We start from the raw sequence: 19664 nt of genomic DNA on the forward strand, positions 1-19664 counted from the left end.
AAAAGAGTTTGTGATAAAGGATTAATTTTCTTAATTACTATATTTTGCAAGAATCAATATTATCTTTAAAGCAAAATTAGGAATGCCTTTGTTCTCCAGATATCGGGGTATCTGGACACTCCCAAGTCTGGATCTGTTTAGTAAACTTTGTTAATTTGTTTCCTTAACTGTGAACATCTAGAGGTTAGGAATGCCTAGCTTTCTGAGAATGCAGCCCAGCAAGTCCCAGACTCATTTTCCTAGCCCTCACTCAAAATGGAGTCGCTCTGGTTTGACTACCTCTGACAGTCCTAAAGCAAAACTTTACTTTTATGGAAGAGATAACATTGAGGAATAGAGACATCAAATCGAAATGCAGAACATCAAAGACAAATAAAACAATTTGAAAGTCACCAAGCTCAAAACACAGATTTCCCAGGAAAGACTGGTGGTGAAACAGATGATAAAGTTGCCACGGCCACCAGTGATATGTCCTTGGGTGTCTCAAAACTGGAATTCTGTATCTATCTAGAATACAAAGTGAGCACAAAATTAAGGTATTGTCAGATGTGCAGAGTGTGAGTTTATAACCTGTATAACCTTGATGAAAGGAGCAAGAATGTATATTTCAGAAAGAAGGAAACAACTTGGAAGAGTGGACTTCAAGAAACGATGGTGAGCAAAGAAGCTGGGAACACGCTGATTAAGGTGAGTGGCTAGATACGGAAAATAATGACCATCACCAATATGGGGAGTTTTCTGAAAATAAAAGGAAAGAATAATTTCAGAGTGGAGACCAGTTTCATGAAAGTTTATCCAAGCAGCTAGGGAGACCTTGAGACATCTGAGGAGTCTGAGATTTCCTAGGCATGGGCCTGCCTTCATATCCCTGCTGGCCTCTGGCTGGAAGAAGCCTGTGAGGGGTGTGGTCTTTCTGTGAATGTGGTGGCCCATTGTGATGGTAGAGAGTAGATTCCCAAAACACTCCCTTCCCCCAGTCATACTTCCCACGGTCAGAGATCTGATTGGTGCAGTTTTGTGCTCCCCACAATGTACTCAACTTGCCATTTAAAATCAGAATTTGTCTGCTAAAATCCAATCCAGCACCGTGGCTTATGCCTGTAATCCCATAGCTCTGGGAGGCAGATGTGGGAGGATTGCTTGAGGCCAGTCTTTGCAACATAGCAAGAACCTTTCTCTCAAAAACAAACAAGCAAACAAACAAAACAAAACAGAAAAACAAAAAAGAAAACACAGAAAACAAAATTAGTTGGGTGTGGTGGCGCACACTATAGTCCTACTTACCGGACTGTGGGAGGCAGGAGGATCACTTGAACCTAGAAGTTCCAGGTTACAGTGAGCTATGAGTGCACCACTGCACTATAGCTTGGGCAACAGAGTGAGACCCTGACTCTTAAACAGAAATTGGCTGAGCACTGTGGGATCACACCTGTAATCCCAGGACTTTGGGAGGCCAAGGTAGGCGGATCATTCGAGGTCAGGAGTTCGAGACCAGCCTGGCCAACATGGTGAATCCCTATCTCCGCCCAAAAAAAAATACAAAAACTGGATGTGTTGGTGCGCACCTGTAGTCCCAGGTACTCAGGAGGCTGAGGCACGAGAATGTCTTGAACCCAGGAGGCGGAGGTTGCAGTAACCCAGGATCGTACCACTGCACTCCAGCCCAGGCAACAGAGTGAAACCATGTCTCAAAAAAAAAAAAAGGAACAAAAACAAAAACTAGCTATATACTTTAAAAAGACACATCGTAAGGACATAAAAAAGTTTAACATAGAAGGATGGGAAAAGATACAGAGATATGACCGGAATGCTGGGGAAACCGAAAGGAAGTGGGAGTCTTCAGCACAGAGAAAACGTGACCAGGGTTTGAGAGAATCAGTTCCCAATCAGCTGCATTTTACAGACAGCCGTAACAATTCTAAACTTGCATGTGCCTAATAAAATAAAACAAAAAACAAAAACTATAAGGAGAAATTGTGAAACCCACTATGCATTTGAGAAATTTCAACATGCATGTGTCGAGTAGACACAATGTTTCTAAAAATTTAGAAGATTTGAACAACACAATTAATAAACTTGGTTTTAATGGTCTTCTAAAGAATCCTCCCCCAAATCATGTATTGAAACAAATCTCAATAAAATTCAAAGAAATAGTGTCATACAGACCATGTTCTCTGATTATAATGCGATTAGGTTGGAAATCAATGACAAAAAGAATTTTTTAAAACCACATAAAATTGGAAGTTGAAAATTGAATGTATCAAAGTAGAAATCTACACTGAAATTAAAATATTAAAATCAACTGATAATAAAATATTACATATGAAAACTTATGAGATTCAGTGAAAGAGAAACTTAGAGGGAAATTTGAGGCCTATTAGGTTTATTTTGCAGCAAAGAGGGGTGAAAATAAAGAGCTAATAATCCAAATGAAAATATGAGAAAAAGAGTAGCAAAATGAACCCAAAGAAAGTGAAAGGTAGAGGATATTAAGTAAATAACTATAAATAGAAAACAAAAATACAATAGAGAGTAATAACAAAGCTAAAGGTTATTTGAAAGATTTGCTAACATAGACAATACTCTAGTGAAATTGACCAGAAAACAAGACAGTGCTTCCTATCCTTTTTTGTTTTTCATTATAATCTCCCCATCCTGGGAAATTTTTTAGGCTTTATTTTTCTTAATAACCTCTCCCCACTAACCCCCAAGAAATTTTGATTCCACATATATACTAGATTGCCCTTTATGTACTGTATACATATCTGTGCTTTATATTTTAGAAGAGTAAGACCCACCCAAGGCTAATTTTCACTCCTTTAGGGACAATATCCTCCCTGTCTAGAATGCCTAGAAAAAGACAAGGCACAACTAAGCAATAATAGGAATTAAAAAGATGTAACTACAGATAGAGCAGAAATATAAGAATTAAACATTCTGAACAATCTTATAACAAGGCATACTAATAAATGTTCAAATTCCTAGAAAAATATGTCATATGAATTGGCAGAAATAGAAACACTAAATAAGTGTTAGGGCTGGGCATGATGGCTCATGGCTGTAATCCCAGGACTTTGGGATCCAAGGTGGGCTTATCACTTGAGGTAAGGAGTTCAAGACCAGACTGGGCAACATGGTGAAACCCTGTCTCTACTAAAAATACAAAAATTAACCAGGCCTGGTGGTGCACCCCTGTAATCTCAGCTACTCTGGGGGCTGAGGCAGGAGAATCTCTTGAGCCTGGGAAGCAGAGGTTGTAGTGAGCCAGCATCATGCCGCTGTACTCCAACCTGGGCAACAAAGTGAGTCTCCGTCTCAAAGATAATAATAATAATAATAAGAAGAAGAAGAATAAAATAAATAAATGTTAGTCTGCTCTGGGTGTCATAAGAAAATACCACAGGCTGGGGGGCTTAAACAATAAAAATTTATTTGCTACCAATCCTGGAGGCTGAAAGTAAGGTCAAGGTGCCACCAGGATTGGTCTCTGATGAGACTCCTCTTCTTGGCTTGCAAATAGAGACCTTCTCATGGAGTTTTCACATGGCCTTTGCTCTGTGCATGCTTGAAGAGAAAGCTCTGGTGTCTCTTTCTCTTCTTGTAAGTACATCAGTCTTATTTGATTAAGGCCTTACCCTTATGACTTCATTTAACCTTAATTACCTCCTTAATGCCCCTATGTCCTAATACAGTCACATCAACTGGTTAGGGCTTCAACATACACATTTTGGGGGAGACCGAATTCATAACATCGAGGAACTATTACATTATATCATTTAAAAGTCTTCCCAAAAGAAAACACAAGGATGATATCATACCAGATATTCAACGAGCAGATTATATTTATCATGTTCAAAGTCTTTCCTAGGAGAAAGAGCAAACCTCCAGGTGCATTTTATGAGTCTCCTATGACCTAATACCAAAAACAGATAAGGACAGCACAGAAATTGGAAAGTATGGACCCATCTCTCTCATGATCATAAATAAACAAAAAGTTCTAAACTATGACTAAACTCTAGCATGTTTTAAAATATCATGGCCAAGTGAGGTTTATTTATAACATTTTAAAATTGGCTTTGCATGCATTAATGTATCTAAACATACTAAATTTAGATTACTGGACAGAAATACATGTTCATCACAAAATACCAGGAAAAGCATTTAGATAAAATTCAACACTTGTTTGTGGCTTGTAGCAAACCAAGATTAGTAGAGAAACTTTCTAATCTGATAAAGAATTTCTACCAAAAGCTTTCAATGAATATCATTGTTAATTTTGATGGTAGAAATATTCTTTTTAAAATCAAGAGTGCCTCCATCACTAGTCAACATTGGATTGGAGAACTAGTCAGCACAATGCTTATTCTTTTTTTTAAAAAAAATTATATTTTACAAGAAGTCAAAATAAATCTACAGATAAATTCATAGAAGACAGTTTAGCAAGGTGGGTCAATATATAAACATGTAAGTACATTTCTGTATATGATACACAGTTTAAAAACTTTTAAATTATCATTTACAATAGTAGTAAAATGTAGCATATTTTGGGAATGCACTGGACCAATGAGGTCAAGATCTTTGTAGGGGAATTTATATGAAAGGCATTGGAAAAGACCTGTGTAAATGGACGTGTGCCATGTGTCATATTCACTGATAGGACAACTCTTACTGCAGACCTGTTTCTTCCAAATGAATCCATACATTTAATGTTATTGTAATCAAACATTAACAAGTTTTTGGGAGAGAGGAGACTTGATGAGCTGATTCTAAAATTTATGTCAAAGAGCAAATAGCCAACAATTACCAGAAGTAAAAAAGGTGGATGATTGACCGTATTGTGTGAAGACTTGCTGTAGAACTTTGTGTATGTGTCAGATGAGTCTAGGTTATCTTCCGGTTCCCCCCTTCCCTCTCCCCATTTAATCATCTGAAAGGCACAAACTATATTTCTCATGTGTATATGTCATTCTCCCACGTATCCACGCCAGGTTCCTAAGGGAACGCTGCACATCTTAGTTGCTCAAGCACCAGGCTGTTGGGGCCACCTGAGTCATACCTAGACTCTTAAACATTTTCTGTCCAGAAGTGGCACACATTACTTCCGTTAACTTTCCACTGGTCAATCGAAACCTGCCACGAACATGGCAGGGAGCACAGTCCTTCCCTTAAATGGGAAGGGACAGTGATGGACGGTAATACAGTCTTCCCCTATATAGTCATTAAGATAGTGTGGTATGGATGCTGTCAATACAAGTCAATAGATAAAGAGATTGGCAGCCTGACCAACATGGAGAAACCTAGTCTGTACTAAAAATACAAAAATTAGCTAGGCACAGCGTATATGTGAAGAACTGTGTGTATGTGTCAGATGAGTCTAGGTTATCTTCCAGTTACCCCCTTCCCTCTCCCCATTTAATCATCTGAAAAGCACAAACTATATTTCTCATGTGTATATATCATTATCCCACGTATTCATCCCAGGTTCCCAAGGGAACACTGCACATCCTAGTGCCTATAATCCCAGCTACTCGGGAGACTGAGGCATTATAATGACTTGAACCTGGGAGGCAGAGGTTGCAGTGAGCTGAGATGGTGCCACTGCACTACACAGCCTGGGCAACAGAGAGAGACTCCATCTCAAAATAAATTAATAAAAACAGATTCAAATATATGTGGAACTTGAAACACAAGTAGTGACAAGATCAATGGGGAAAAAATGGAATTGCTGGGACAGTTTGTTATCTACACAGCAAAAAATGAAATCAAACATCTGGCACAAATCACACTTATAAATTAATTCTAGGTAGAATCAAGACTTCAATGTGAAAGGCAAATCTTTAAAACTTGTAAAATAAAATGTATGTCACCTGTAACAGGGAAGAAATTCTTAAGATTCAAAATAGAGCAAATATTAAAGTTTAAGAAAATGACAAGCACTTTGGGAGGCTGAGGCGGGTTGATCACGAGGTCAGGAGTTCAAGACAAGCCTGGCCAAGACGGTAAACCCCATCTCTACTAAAAATACAAAAATTAGCTGGGCGTGGTGGTGGAAACCTGTAATTCCAGTTACTTGGGAGTCTGAAGCAGAGAATTGCTTGAACCTGGGAGGCAGAGTTTGCAGTAAGCCGAGATCACACCACTGCACTCCAGCCTGGGCAGCAGAGTGAGACTCTGTCTCAAAACAAAACAAAGCAAACAAACAAACAAGCAACCCACCACCACCAGCAGCACCACCACCACCAACAACAAAACAAAAGAAAAAGAAAATGACAAACAACTGGATTAAAATGAACAGCTTTTGCTTTACTAAGAGACAACAAATAGAGTGAAAAAACAAGCCACACCATGCAAGAAGATATTTGCAACAATTGATAAAGGATTAGTATTCAGAATTTAAAGAATGTGAATGAATCAATAGGCAAAAGACAAACACCCACATCAAGAATGGACACACAGGCATGAGTAGGCACTTCTCAAGGAGGGAACACGAATCACCCAAAATCATGTGAACAGATGAACAATCCTTTAGTAATTAGGAAACTGCAAATTAAGACAATACTTTTGTCTATTGATTAGACATCAAAAAATAATTAGAAATAAAAAATCTAAAATATGGCACTACCAAGAGTCATGAAGGATGTGAAGCAAGAAAACCTAATATGCTTTCGGAGGAATTATACCAACTTTACCCATTCTAAAATACCACTTATTTAAAATAATCCATTATTTTAAACACCACTCCAAAGCAAGACAAAACCCCCAAAAGTCCACTAACCCAGAGCTTTTTATCACTTGTAATTTTTTTTTTTTTTTTTTTGAGGAAGAGTCTCACTCAGGCTGGAATGTAATGGTGCAATCTTGCAATCTACAGCCTCTGCCTTCCAGATTCAAGTGATTCTTCTGCCTCAGCCTCCTGAGTAGTTGGGATTACAGATGTGCACCACCACGCCTGGCTAATTTTTGTATTTTTAGTAGAGATGGGTTTCACCATGCTGGCCAGGCAGCTCTCAAAATCTTGACCTCAAGTCATCTGCTGGCCTCAGCCTCCCAAGTGCTGAGATTACAGGTATGAGCCACCTTGCCTGGCTGTCACTTGTAATTTTTGTGTTAAATATGTTGAAAGATCTATTTAAGACTTATTGAAGAAGGATTTTAAATCATATATCACTTCTGCATACAAAAATGAAGAAAATAAAATTAAGGTGTTTCTAACTATCACAGTCTAACTTTTCTGAGTCCAACTTGAATCCCATCATCAGTGTCCACATTTTTCCACACACTGTAACGTCTCTGCCATTCAAAGCGTTGGTCATACAGCAGTTTTGACATGGGATGTGAACTCGTCCACACTCCTGCCTTAGAGAGGGGGCCTGTGTTCCTCCCATTGACTCTAGGCAGCTGTGACTGCTTGGACCAATAGAGTACAGTGGAAGTGACGCTGTGTGACTTCCAAAGTGATATCATAAAAGGCTTTACAATTACTGCCTTGCTCACTGGAAATACTCACTCTTGGAACTCTGGGCCACCTATAAAATCCCAAGCACCCTGAAGCTGCCATGCTGGGAAGAAGCCCAGGTCACACCGGGAGGCTACATGCAGGATCTCCATTCACAGTCCCAGCTGAGCCCAGCTTTTGAGTCCTCCTGCCCAGGAGCCACACTTGTGAGTGGAGCAGCCTCCAGATAATTCTAGTGCCCAATCCTTCAAGTCTTTCGGGCTGCTCAAGCCTTCCCATCTGGGGCCCCATACATGAGGAAGCCCTCCCTACTCTGCCCTGAGTGCCTGATCCTCAGAACCTGTGAGCATAATAAAATGGGCCTGTTCTGTGTCCCTAAATGAGGGTGGTCTGGTGCACAGCAGTAAAGAACCAGAATGTCCCTCATTCACAAGGACTCTGGCAACACTGCAGTTTCCATCTCCTTCCAGATCGGCTGTCCCCTGGGAGACTTCAGTGTCACACAAATGACCTCTCACTGCCAACACTCTGACCTCCCAGTCCTTAACCTCCTCACCCACAGCAATGTCCTCACCTAAGTCACCTGGGATAACTCTTCCAGTGAACAAACGGCAGGGTCTGGGAGTTTTAAGGGACACCGTGAGGGCTGTTATAAGGGAAATAGAGGCTTCCTCTTGTAGCCCCTCCAAAGGTCCTGTGCCTCCCCCTGGCGTTGTCAACATGCAGGATATTGGGAAGAGCAGCAGGTCACAAAGTCGCTGTGTCAAGCCTCCTGTCAATCATAACAGGGAATTCATAACAGAGTTGGGGTGGGAGGTGGGGAATTGGCATCACTCGCCCTGGCTTCTGAGCTGGTGCCTCCGGCTTTTCACCAGCACTTGATTCTGTCTCAGACCAAATATGCGGATGTCCTTCGTCACCTGCTCCATGGATGGTGACACTGTCTTGCTGCTCACCTCAGACAAGTGAGTGCTGCTTTGAGCCCCAAAGGGAGGCCTGATGAGCTGAGCCAGAGGGAGCTCCAGGGAGCTGAGGGATTCCCGGAGACCTTGGTTGGGAGCCTGACAGCACACAGGGCAGGCTGGACAGGGCAACTCACAGAACCCACCCTGACCTTAGCCCCGGCTCCCCTGCATCCTTCTACCCATGGCTGCCAGGTTACCTGCAGGCCCCTGTGCTCCAGAAGTTCTCAGTTTCCCCCACTTCACACTCCCCTGCCCTCTCTCAACCCTGCCTCCTTCTCTGGGAGGTGGCTGTGAGGATTCCCAGGGTGCAGGGGCTGGCGGAGGGGTGGAGGCGTCCTGTGAACACACACCTATGCGGGCTGCTGCTCTGTGCCTGTTCCCCCTGCCCTGGCCAGTGTGGGAGGGAGACAGGGTCAGAGCCGGTGGTGAGATTCCTGGGGCTTTAGTGCAGGGATGCTGGCAGGACCAGACAGGGGAGTCCCTGAGTGGGGTTCTGAGCTCCAGGCCAGGCTGGGAAACTGGAGAGAGGTAGGAGGAGCAAGCTCAGGTGGCTTGAGGTGGCCTAGCGAGGTGCCCAGGCCCAGCAGGGTGCACTGCAGACTTCCTGTTTGGCGGGAGGTGAGGGCACTTCCAATACTCATGCCCAGAACTTGGCCCAGATAAGGTGAAGCACAGGAGAGGTGAGGACACTGAGGACTGGATGGGGGCCTGGACCCCACTTGCAGCTTCGAGGGGATACAGGGTGGGCTGCCACATCTTGAGCTGGAGGGAGGCTTGGATCTGTGCGCCATGTACTGTGGGTTTGGCAGAGAGACTGGAGTGGGTGTGAGGTGGTAAAAAGCAAATCTATTGGGGAGGACTGTGGCAGATGACCCAGACGGGGAGCGGGGTTTCAGCATGGCCAGAAGAAGGCCAGGGCATGGCCTCTTCTGGGTATGGATGGGCCTGGCCTCCTTCCCTCCTGGGCTGGGCAGGGCAGGGCTCTTAGAGCTCCGGCCATGGCAGGGACTCTGCCCACAGTGGGAAGCCATCCTTCAGGGTCCATGCTCTGCCCAGCCTTGCTGTGCAGGCTCAGCCTGTCACATTGGATTAGCCTGACCCTAAGTCCCTGGCCCGTCCCAGTCCTGCCACCAGAGCCAGTCCTGGCTGCCCCAGCCCATTCTGTCTGTTTTAACAGCAGCTGACAGGCCACATCCCCCAGCCAGTCTGCAGATCAGTGTTCAGTCCCTGCATGCACAGCCGTCGGGGCTGCCTTTCCAGCCTTTGGTCTTTTTGTTTCAGGGGCACATAAAGTCAAGGAGGCCAGGCAGTCTAATTAAGCAGATTTGGTATTTCCTGTAGCAGGGTAAAGAGAGAGGAGGAAACTGAGTCAGGGTCAGGGGTCTGGGGCTGTCGGGTCTGGGTGTAGGGCTGGGGGCTTAGCAGGATGACTTTTCCCAAATGCAGCCCTACCTGTTAAAGGATGGAGTGCCCAACCCAAGGGAGTCCTTCTTGGGTTAGGGTTTGGATTAGAGTAAGAGTTAGAGTTAGGAATGTCAACCCCATTGTCAGTGGCTGACTCTCAGTTGCCCATCCCTGGTTCAGTGTTAGGGTTAGGGTTAGGGTTAGGATTAGGGTTAGGGTGAGAGTTAGAGTTAGAGTTAGAGTTAGGAATGTCAACTCCATTGTCAGTGGCTGACTCTCAGTTGCCCATCTCTGGTTCAGGGTTAGGGTTAGGGTTTGGGTTAGAGTTAGAGTTACAAATGTCAGCCCCATTGTCAGTTGCCCTCAGCTGCCCATCCCTCGTTCAGGGTTATGGTTAAGGTTAGAGTTAGGAATGTCAACCCTATTGTCAGGCGCTGACTCTCAGTTGCCCATCCCTGTTTCAGAGTTAGGGTTAGAGTTAGGGTTAGGAATGTCAGCCCCATTGCAGTTCCTGACTCACAGTTGCTCATCCATGGGAAGCTCCCACTGTCACCAAAGATAGTCTAAGCGGGGCTCTGGTGAGATTCCTCAGGCCTGCATTCTCTAGAACTGGGATGAGATCAGAAGTCCTGAAATCTATGGTCATCATCACAATGAGGAATGAGCAGGACAGAGCCCTCGCTTGGCCCCCTTCTCTATCCATCAGGCCTTGCACGGTGAATGGTGGCTCCCAGAGAGCTTGGGAGCTATTTTTTTTTGAAACGGAGTCTCACTGTGTCACTCAGGCTGGAGTGCAGTGGTGCGATCTCAGCTCACTGCAAGCTCCGCCTCTCAGGTTCATGCCATTCTCCTGCCTCAGCCTCCTGAGTAGCTGGGATTACAGGCGCCCACCACCACACCCGGCTGATTTTTTGTATTTTTAGTAGAGATGGGGTTTCACCGTGTTAGCCAGGATGGTCTCGATCTCCTGACCTCGTGATTTGCCCGCCTCGGCCTCCCAAAGTGCTGGGATTACAGGCGTGAGCCACCACGCCCGGCCAGGGAGCTAATTTTTAACAGTCCATGTGTTTCCACGTCAACCACCTTTTTGGAGTTTTTTTCAGGAAGAAAATAAAAGAGGGTCTCAACCAACTTCAGAAGATGGTTCCTGAAGGACACACATCCATGCAGGCAGGATTTAGAAATGTATACACCCCTTGAGCTCCAATAATCGATTCTAGTTTACAAGGTCTTAGAGTATCCATGTCCAGGTCTGATATTTCACTGTCCAGGTTCGCTATTTCTTCATTTTCTTGCAGGCAGTTCGGCAGATGGAAAATTTCAACTCCACATGTAAGCACCTGGGGAAACAGAGCTGGGTGAGAGCCTCAGAGAGCACTGTGTGCAGATTCTGCAAGGCCACACCTGCCCTGCCTCTTGGAGCAAGTTGCTCACCTGCTCTGAACTCCAGGTCCCTCCCCAGTGCAATGAGCATAGTAAGCCCCTGCCCCATGGAGTTCTGAGAACTGTGTGGGATCCTGAGTGTGCACCCCTGGTGCTCATAACCCTGAGGTGCTTGCCCTCCAGCTGGGCTGTGTGAAAAGGAAGAGGGAAGAGTCAAGGGGTTTGCCCCCTTGCACACACCTTAGTCTTTCTCCTCCCTTCCTCGTTTCCCCTCTGAGTAACTTGCATTCCCTGAATGTGCCTCAGATGATGCAGAAGGCTGTCCACAGCCGCCGACTCCCCTCCCCACTGTGTGGTTGCAGCTCTTGTCAGGAAAAGGCACGGTTGGTTGGGAAAGGCATTGAGGTGGCCGTGGAGTCCCCTGCCCAGGTGCCACTGACCTGGAGTCCTGTGTTCCTGGGCCCACAGATGCCAGCAGGGCTACCCACAGGCTCTGCCCACAGGAGAGCCCAGCTTCTCCTCCCCCTGCCCATGGGACAGGCCTGTGCTTGTGGAGTCCTGGCTGGAGCTGCCCTCAGGCAGAGGTGGTGCTGCTGCTACTGGATTGAGAGTTCAGGCAGCCTGTTGAGAAGGGGTCTGCCCCTCTCAGCTCCTCCTTTGTAAAATGGGTGCTGGGCTGAGACCTCCCTCACTCTAGGGGGTCTCTGGATAGCAGGTGCTTGGCTCTTGGCAGCCTCTCCCCTGGAGGATGAGGCAGGGGCACCTGGCCATGCCCTGGAGTGATCAGTGCTGTGGGCCCGGCAGCCCGCAGGGGTCCTGGAGTATTACGGCGATCAGACCCAGCACCAGATCATGGGAGTGATGAAGTGTGGTGGAATCAAAGGAATGAGAAAAAGACAGTTTGAGAGAGAAAGTGGGACCAGCGGGCCATCACAAGTGTGGAGGCTGCAAAGGCCCTGGCTCTGGGAGTCCATGCTATTTATTGGTGCTCAAACAAAGAAACAGGTGGTGAGGATGCAGGGGTTGAAAAGAAACAGTGTATCAAGTGAATGAGAAACATATAGCCCCTTGAGATAATGAGAGTGCTAGAAGCAAGGAGCTAGCAAGTCTAGCAGACATGCAAGCCCTGCCTCAGCTTCTCTCCCAACACCCAGCTTTTCTCCCAACACCCAGCTTTTCTCCCAACACCAGAGCTTTTGGAGGTCACTTCTATGGCCTTTGCTGAGCAGGCCACTCCTTGCTTCTCCTGCAGACAACAAGGTTTCCAGCATGATTATTGCTATGACCCATGGAACAATGATGAAACATCCATTTTTGGACACTCTCAAAGAAGTGAGTTCAGTTCGTATTTATCAGCATTTTGCTCCTTGTATTTTGGTAATTAATACTCAGTGCCTTCTTTCCCTTAAGCTGAAAGGACTTGGAGCCTGGGGGCCACCATTTATACCCTGGGTGTGGCTGATTATAGGAAAGACTTGGTAATTCCAAACAGGTTAACCAGGTACCAATATGGAGCCTTGTGGTCAGGTTAGGGTTAGAGTAGGGAAGGGCGTCTCAGGTGTCTTTCCCAGGGCCACCCCAAGAAGGGTCATCTAATCTGCCTCAAGTGAGTTGGGCCAACCCATGACTACTGCAGAAATGACAGTATGTCATATAAATCCCACCACACCAGAGGGGAGGGCGGAAGAGCTCCCCCCACACTCCCTGAGAGTGGGCTGCTGGCTGGAGAAGGCTGTGACTCTCAGAGCCTGGCATTCTGCTGCCCCCAAAGCATGGGGGCGGGACACTGTCCCCTGGGCCTGGGGTCTGCTGCATCCTCACCCCTGGGCCGGGGTAGATAACAGCAATTGCAGATAGCCCTGACCATGTGTTTGCAGTGGAGAATGGCTTCAAGGCCCTGAGAAGCAACTGTTGATGCTGTGAGTGGGTGGAAGTGAGGGGCTAGGGGCCTGGCTTCTGTGACCGGAAGCTCACTCTCCCTGCCCTGTCCCACCCCTACTCATGTGTTCCAGCTCACATCAAAGACCTGTCTTGAAGCTGTGTTGGTGGAACCTTCCTCTGTGTGTGTAGGAGGTGAGAGCTGCGGCGGCCCTGTGGTAGCCAAAGGGTGGTGTGCATGAGTGCATGCTTGCATGGAGTGTGCGTTTGTTTGGTATGTGTGGGGGAGGATGTGTGTGGGGAGTGTGTGAGTGTGGTGCGTGTATGTGGTGTGAGTGTGTTTGGTGTGTGTGGTGTGTGTGTAGTTTGTGTGGGTGCAGTGTGTGTCGTGTGTGTGGGAAGGTGTGCTGTGGGAAGCCTGATGTGTGTGAAGTCTGTGGGGGAGGGTAATATGTGGTCAGTGTGTTGTGAAAATGTGTGTGTGATCTGTGTGTGGGGTGTGTATATGGGCTGTGAGTGTAGTCTGTGTGGGGTATGCATGAGTGATGCATCTGTGTGTGTTGTGTTATGGGTATATGTGGTGTGGGAGCTGAGGAGGTATGTGTTGTATGTGTGTGGGGGTGTGAGTGTGTGTACGGGGCATATATGTATGTGTGTGTGGTGTATGTGAGGAGTGTGTGGCGTAAGTTGGGGTGCTGTGGAAGTGTGTGGGAAGGGTACCTGGTGCGTGGTGTCTAGTGTGTGAGTTTGTTGTGTAGAGGAGTCGGGAGTGTACTGCTTGTGTATGTGGTGTGTGTGCATGGGATGTGTGCTGTGTGTTTGCTGTTTGTGGTGTATGTGTGTTTACTATTTATGTGTGTCTGTGGTGCGGGTATGTACAGTAGGACTAGAGTGTTTGGATGTGTTGTGTGTGTCATACGTGGGTGTCTACGTGAGTATATCTTGTGCGTGTGGCATGAGGGGAAGGAAATGGTGTGATGGCATATGTGTATACTTTGTGTGTGCATTCAGTGGGTGGTGGGTGTGTGTGCCGTGGCTGTGTGTGTACGGTATGGGACGTGTAGGTGTGTGCTTGGTATTTTTGGTGTATACGTGTTTGCTGTTTATGTTGTGTGTGTGGGGTGTACTGGGTGTGTGTTAGGGGAGTGGGGAGTGTGTGTTGTGTGTATGGGATGTGTGGTGTGTCTTTGGTATTTTTGGTGTACGTGTGTTTGCCATTTATGTGTGTGTTGGTGTGTGGGTGTGTGTGCTTTGGGTATGTGGAGTGTGGTGTGATGTGTGTGGTATGGGGTGGGTTGAGTGTGTTTGTGGTGCAGTGTGCGTGGGTGGGTGGATGTGGATGTATAGCCCACATGGGTGTGAATGTGTGTGTCTGTTGGTGTGGCGGGAATATGCGGGGGTGCGGGTGTGAGTACCTGTGCACAATTAGTGCATTGTTACCTCACAACAATAAGTTTAACTCTAAAGCAAGAAAAGACATGTGTGAGAGGCTCTCAGGAAAACACCAGCAAATGGCATGGAGCAGCAGGTAACCCAGACCACAGGCCAGGAGCAGCCATGGCTCCTCCCAGGAAGGCCAGGCAGGTGCAGAAGGTGAAATAGTTGTGAAATTTACCACATCAACAAAAGGGGAAACAGGAACCAAGAGGTTATCTCAGGGGATGAAGAACAAGAAGTGGGGGCGTCAACATGCCACAGCACCCTGGGAGCAGAAGGAAACCTCCATAGCCCAACAAAGGCGTCCAAACACCCTCGGCTCACTTCAATTCCACAGGATAAATCTCAGCATCTGTCCCTACTGTCTGGAATGTGGCAAGGGTGAGTCCCAGCACGGGTGGTGACAGCCTCGTGTGGTCCTCTGTGATGACCCCTGTCTGTCCTGACCTCTGCCTGTGCGTGCTGGGACTCTGCCTGGCCGGCATTTACGCAACTGCGGCTGCTGGAGAGGAAGGGAGCCTTGGTTGTCCTCCATCCATGGGGACAGCACAAGGCTGGGTGCTGCTGGCCCCAGAGTAGCAACTGGGCTCTGGCCTCCCGGCTCCTAACTACAGTGTGCCCTGGCAGTAGGCTATGGGGACAGACACACCGTCCATGGCTGCGTTCTGCTCTCCATGGGCACAAGACCAGGAGCAAATTGTCCAATGTCAGCGAGCTCCAGAGGTGCCTCCCGTGAACAGAAAGGACGCAGTCAGGCCTGTCGTGAGTCCCAAGGCTCTGGGCTGTGTGGGGACTGGCACAGGGCTGGGAGCTGGTGGGACCCAGAAACAGGAGCTGGGCTGACACTTCCATGATTGGTCCTGGGCTCTGTCCCTGATCCGGCCTCTCCCTGATGCAGAGCTGAGGATGGGGATGGAGTAGAGAGCTCCACTCCCCCTTGGGGTCTCTTTCTGCTGCTCCTGGTTTAAAGCCGCTCAGCCGTGCAGCAGTTGTGACAGCTGTGCTCCTCTGATGATGTCCCCTGGACTTGCACAGGCTGTGGCGTCTGAGCAGCCCTGTCAACCCCAGGTGAGGATGTGAGTCGTCACTCTTCCCTGGAGGCAGCTGAGTCAAGGTGACAGGTGCCCTCTGCCCACCAGCTCAGCCCTCTGCCTCTGCCCATGTGGCCTGGCAGTCACAGCCCTGAACCGTCAGCTGTTGGCTAACTTGGGCAAAGCTGCCTGACATGGAGGGTGACAGTCACAGGAGGGAAGGGCCAAGGCAGGAGCCTGAAACCCAAATGCAGCAGAATGAGCCCTCTCAGCAGGCTGCCGCCGAGAAGCCAGGAGGGCTCCAGGGAGCCCAGAAAAGAGGTCAGGGAGGGAGGCACGTAGCCCAGACTCCCCCGTTTAGCTCTGGGCCTCATATCCAGCCTGGGAGAGGCCTCTGCTGGCCTCACTGCTCCAGGCCATTCCTGAGCCCATCCCCCACCCATGCTGGAGGGTTTTGGCAGGCGCCTCCCTTCCAAGCCTGGCAGGTATCTGAGGCTCTTAGCAGGACCCCCATGCCATCCAGGGGCCACTCCCGATCCTGGACGCCCTGTGCAGAGGTGGGACCGGGTGGAACATAGGCACTCTGCAAGCCCTGCCTCACCTTGAAGGGCCGAGCCGACCTTCCTTTGCAGCCCTGCTCATAGGGCACCTCCTCCTGGAAGCCTTCCCTGATGACCAGCCAGCCCCTCTGACTCCCTGCAGCCAAGGGCTTGGTCTGTGCCTCTCATCAGTCACTTGTCACCCAGGATGTATCATGACTTCTGGTTGTCTATGTCCAAGTATAATTTTCTTCTTTAGTTCCTTGGTTTTCTCCCACCCTTTATTGTTGAAATTTTCAAACCTATAGGTGAATGGAAAGGATTGTGCAATGAACACAAACACACCTCTGTCCACCACTGGGATTTTACACTGAATGTTCGCCCATGCTTCTTTATCTCTCCCTCTCTCTCTCTTTTCATCCATCCACCTTGAAAAAAAAAATGCTTACAATACATAGAATACATAGTCCTAAGACAGCCTAGAATGTAATTTGCAACCACCTCGACTGAAGCTTTGGGGCAGCCCTCAGTCCTGCTCAGGGTGGCCGAGTTGGGCTGACCCAGGGGTGAAGGCCACAGGCCCAGTTGCTCCCTCCTGGGCACACACTGAGCCCAGGTCCGGCTGGCCAGGGCCCTTTGGACACCTGAGTGAGGAAGATGTTGAAAATGCTGCCTGATGGCATCAGATTTGGAAGCAGCTGCTGTCAGCCTTAGTGGTGGGAGAGGACCCCATACTTGCCCTGAGGCAGGGCCAGGTCTGGTTGCTCAGCACAGGGCACCAAGCTGGCCTTTCCTGCTCTCTCACAGCCTCAGTGCCCCCACCAGGCCCAGGGTCTTCTGAGGGCAGTGTAGTATCCATCAAGTGGGTGCCCACAAGGGCTGGGCCGGCACCTTGAGCAGGAAGAGCAGGCCAGGCCTAGCTGACTGATGTCAGCAGTCAGTTTGCGGGTCTTTGGAGTGAGGCAGGCCTGGGAGCTCCTCATCTGAGGAGCCTGGTTCCCTAGGTCCCAGCCAGGAGCTGACACAGAGAAACACAAACCCACTGAGGCCTGTGTTTCCCATTTTCCAAGAAAGCTAGAAATCTGGATATTTAAGAGAAATGTTCAGGCTTTTAACTGTGGGGCCCCATTTTTGAAAATACTTGAAAGCCTCAGAAACCATGTTGGCAGGCCAGCTTCACCCACAGCCTGCCTTGAAGGTGTGACGCTGCAGGAAGGCAGGAAGCAGGGTTCACAGGAAGCTTTCCTTGGGTGCATGGACCAGGGACACCCCAGGCATCCACAGGGATTGGAATGAGCGGGGCCAGGGCCAGGAGGCAGGCATGGAGGCCAATGCCCTTGGCAGCTTCAGACCTGCGGGAACCCCAGCTGGCTCCTGGGGCCAGCCCCACCTGTCCTGTGTCCCCTGTGGTGTTTGTCTCAGGGTGGGAGTCACAATGGTGGAAGGACACACTCCCTGAACCTCAGGGTGGGGCCCTGTGGTCCTTGCTGGGTCAGGAAGAGCAGGAGGTGAGGAATCACCTGTAGGTCTCTGGAATCGCAACTGAAACTGGGCCTCTGTGATGGATTCCCCTGAGCAGTCCTGGCCCTGCCCCTGTGGGTGTCCTCCCTGCTACAGGCACACAGAAAGGCAGGGAGGAGAGACCCCGAGTGTTCAGCAGCCCTGAAGGAGGTATCCAGTCCTGGGTGCCCAGCTGAGTCATGAGACATGGTGTCTTCAGGCAGCATTATGGCTCTGCTTACACCTTACATCAGGGAGGGCCTGGCTGAGTGCATGGCCAGTACCCCTGGGGCCTGAGGGAGCACCACAGATTTCAGGGCAGGGATAGCACTTTGAGCCTGCCCTGTGCAGGGACCAAGGCCTTTCCTGAGCGTGTTGGTTCAGGAATGGTAGGGAGAGAGTCCTTGAGTGTGCTCAAGGCCCAGCTGCCTCCTCCTGGACCCTCAGTGACACCAGATGAAGATTTGACCCAGTGGACTCATAGATGTTGGTCAAACACTGCTCCTTCCTTACAGGAGCCTCTGCAAATTCAGTTTTGGGGGAGGATCTCCAGGATCAGGGAGGTCAGAGGGGATGCAGCCCTCCACTCTTCCACACTCAGACTTTTGAATGTTGTCCTTGCAGAATCCTACCATGTGGTTATTCATGGAAATGGCTTTCAGAATCTAAAGAAACAGGATGAAGTTATTTGCAGATTTATCTTCAATGAAAGCACTATCATTGGTAAGTTGTCTCCTCGGTGCCTCTGATTCACGTATTTCCCACACAATGCTGCCTTTCCCCACAGCCAGCCAAGTCTCCTAGCCCTTGCCAGCTGTTCCCTGTGGACCCTGTGGGGTTAGAGGCTGTGAGGACAAGTGGAAGGAGGCACTGGGAAGCCCGGCCACCCCTCCCTTCATCTGCCAAACGGGGAAGTAACAAATCCCAAGAGAGCATCTCAGATCAGGGCTTCCCCCTCAGTGAGGCTGGGTTTAGGACTGGGTCTGCCATCACAGCTGCATCTGCCCACCTTAGCCTCAGTTTCCCCTTCCCTTGAGAGCCCAGGACCCGAAGCCCACAAGGCTACTCCTGGGAAATGGTGGCAGCCTCGGAGGTCTGAGCCTGGCTGGCCAAGTGCACCAGTAGCTTGCCCAGAGGGGTGTGTTTACCTTGCATTGAGGGAGGATGCCAGCCTGTAGGCCTGGGCCCTGGAATCCTGGCTCAGGCAAGCATTGCCTGTGTCATCTTGACCAGATGAGTGTTCTACTCTGAGCCTCTATTTTCTCAACTTAACATGGAGCCATATGGTGCTGCTTGTGTGTTCTTTAACCAAAATGCTTGGGACCACAAATGTTTTAGTTTTTAGATTTTTTTCACGTTTTAGAATGTGTGCATTATGCTTATGTTTCAGCATCCCTAAACCTAAAATTTGAAATCTGAAATTCTCTGAGCATTTCTTTGGAACACCATGTTGGTGCTCAAAAAGTTTCAGATTTTGAAGCATTTTGAGTGTGGATTTTCATATTACAGTTGGTCAGCCACAGTTGCACCTAACTAAGCAAAATCACATGTGTAGAGCAGTTGGTTCATGGAAGGGCTATAGCATTTTAAAAAATCTCCTATTATTTGGCAATAGTTAGGCATCAGGGGACTTCTGTGATGGTGGAGTGGCCTGAGGAAGCGCATGGTCCAGGCAGACGCTGTGCCGTGGGTGCTGGGGAGGGGCGTGTGCTCTTCCTCACTGAGTGCCTGGGGTGCAGTTGGATTTTTGCATCCTCCTTGATCTTCCCAGGTGGCCCTTTGATACATTCATTTGATCTGATGATAGTATGTTCACTGACATCTAATTCCAGGGCCATGTGCTAATCCCAGGATGACTTCTCTTCCCCCAAGAGGCTTCTTGGCCATTTTCCTCCTTTCCATGAGTACATAGGAAGGGCTGGGCCTGTCATCCCCACATTCCCACTCATCAGCATTGTGTGAATGGTCTCAGGAAATTCGGTTTTCACTGGGTTATGCTTTCTCGGGAGTGTCTTAGGGACTGAGCAGCCCCTTTCTAAGGAAAGCTAACGCTTATTGCGCACTTACATCA

General features: G+C 48.4%; 1 protein-coding gene across 1 annotated transcript in view; it reads left to right on the forward strand.

The window, feature by feature from the left end:
- The first annotated feature begins 8356 nt into the window (after positions 1–8356).
- The window catches only part of LOC105517733 (anthrax toxin receptor-like), a 39683-nt gene continuing 28375 nt past the window's right edge, over positions 8357–19664 (forward strand). The window contains 9 exon segments of the mRNA XM_011950393.1: positions 8357–8421; positions 10929–11010; positions 11124–11157; positions 12461–12544; positions 12619–12686; positions 13046–13114; positions 13116–13127; positions 13221–13281; positions 18218–18316. Of these exon segments, the coding sequence (XP_011805783.1) occupies positions 8357–8421; positions 10929–11010; positions 11124–11157; positions 12461–12544; positions 12619–12686; positions 13046–13114; positions 13116–13127; positions 13221–13281; positions 18218–18316 (574 nt within the window).

The sequence above is a fragment of the Colobus angolensis genome, unplaced genomic scaffold, assembly GCF_000951035.1.
Source record: "Colobus angolensis palliatus isolate OR3802 unplaced genomic scaffold, Cang.pa_1.0 Scaffold306, whole genome shotgun sequence".
Taxonomy (NCBI): domain Eukaryota; kingdom Metazoa; phylum Chordata; class Mammalia; order Primates; family Cercopithecidae; genus Colobus; species Colobus angolensis.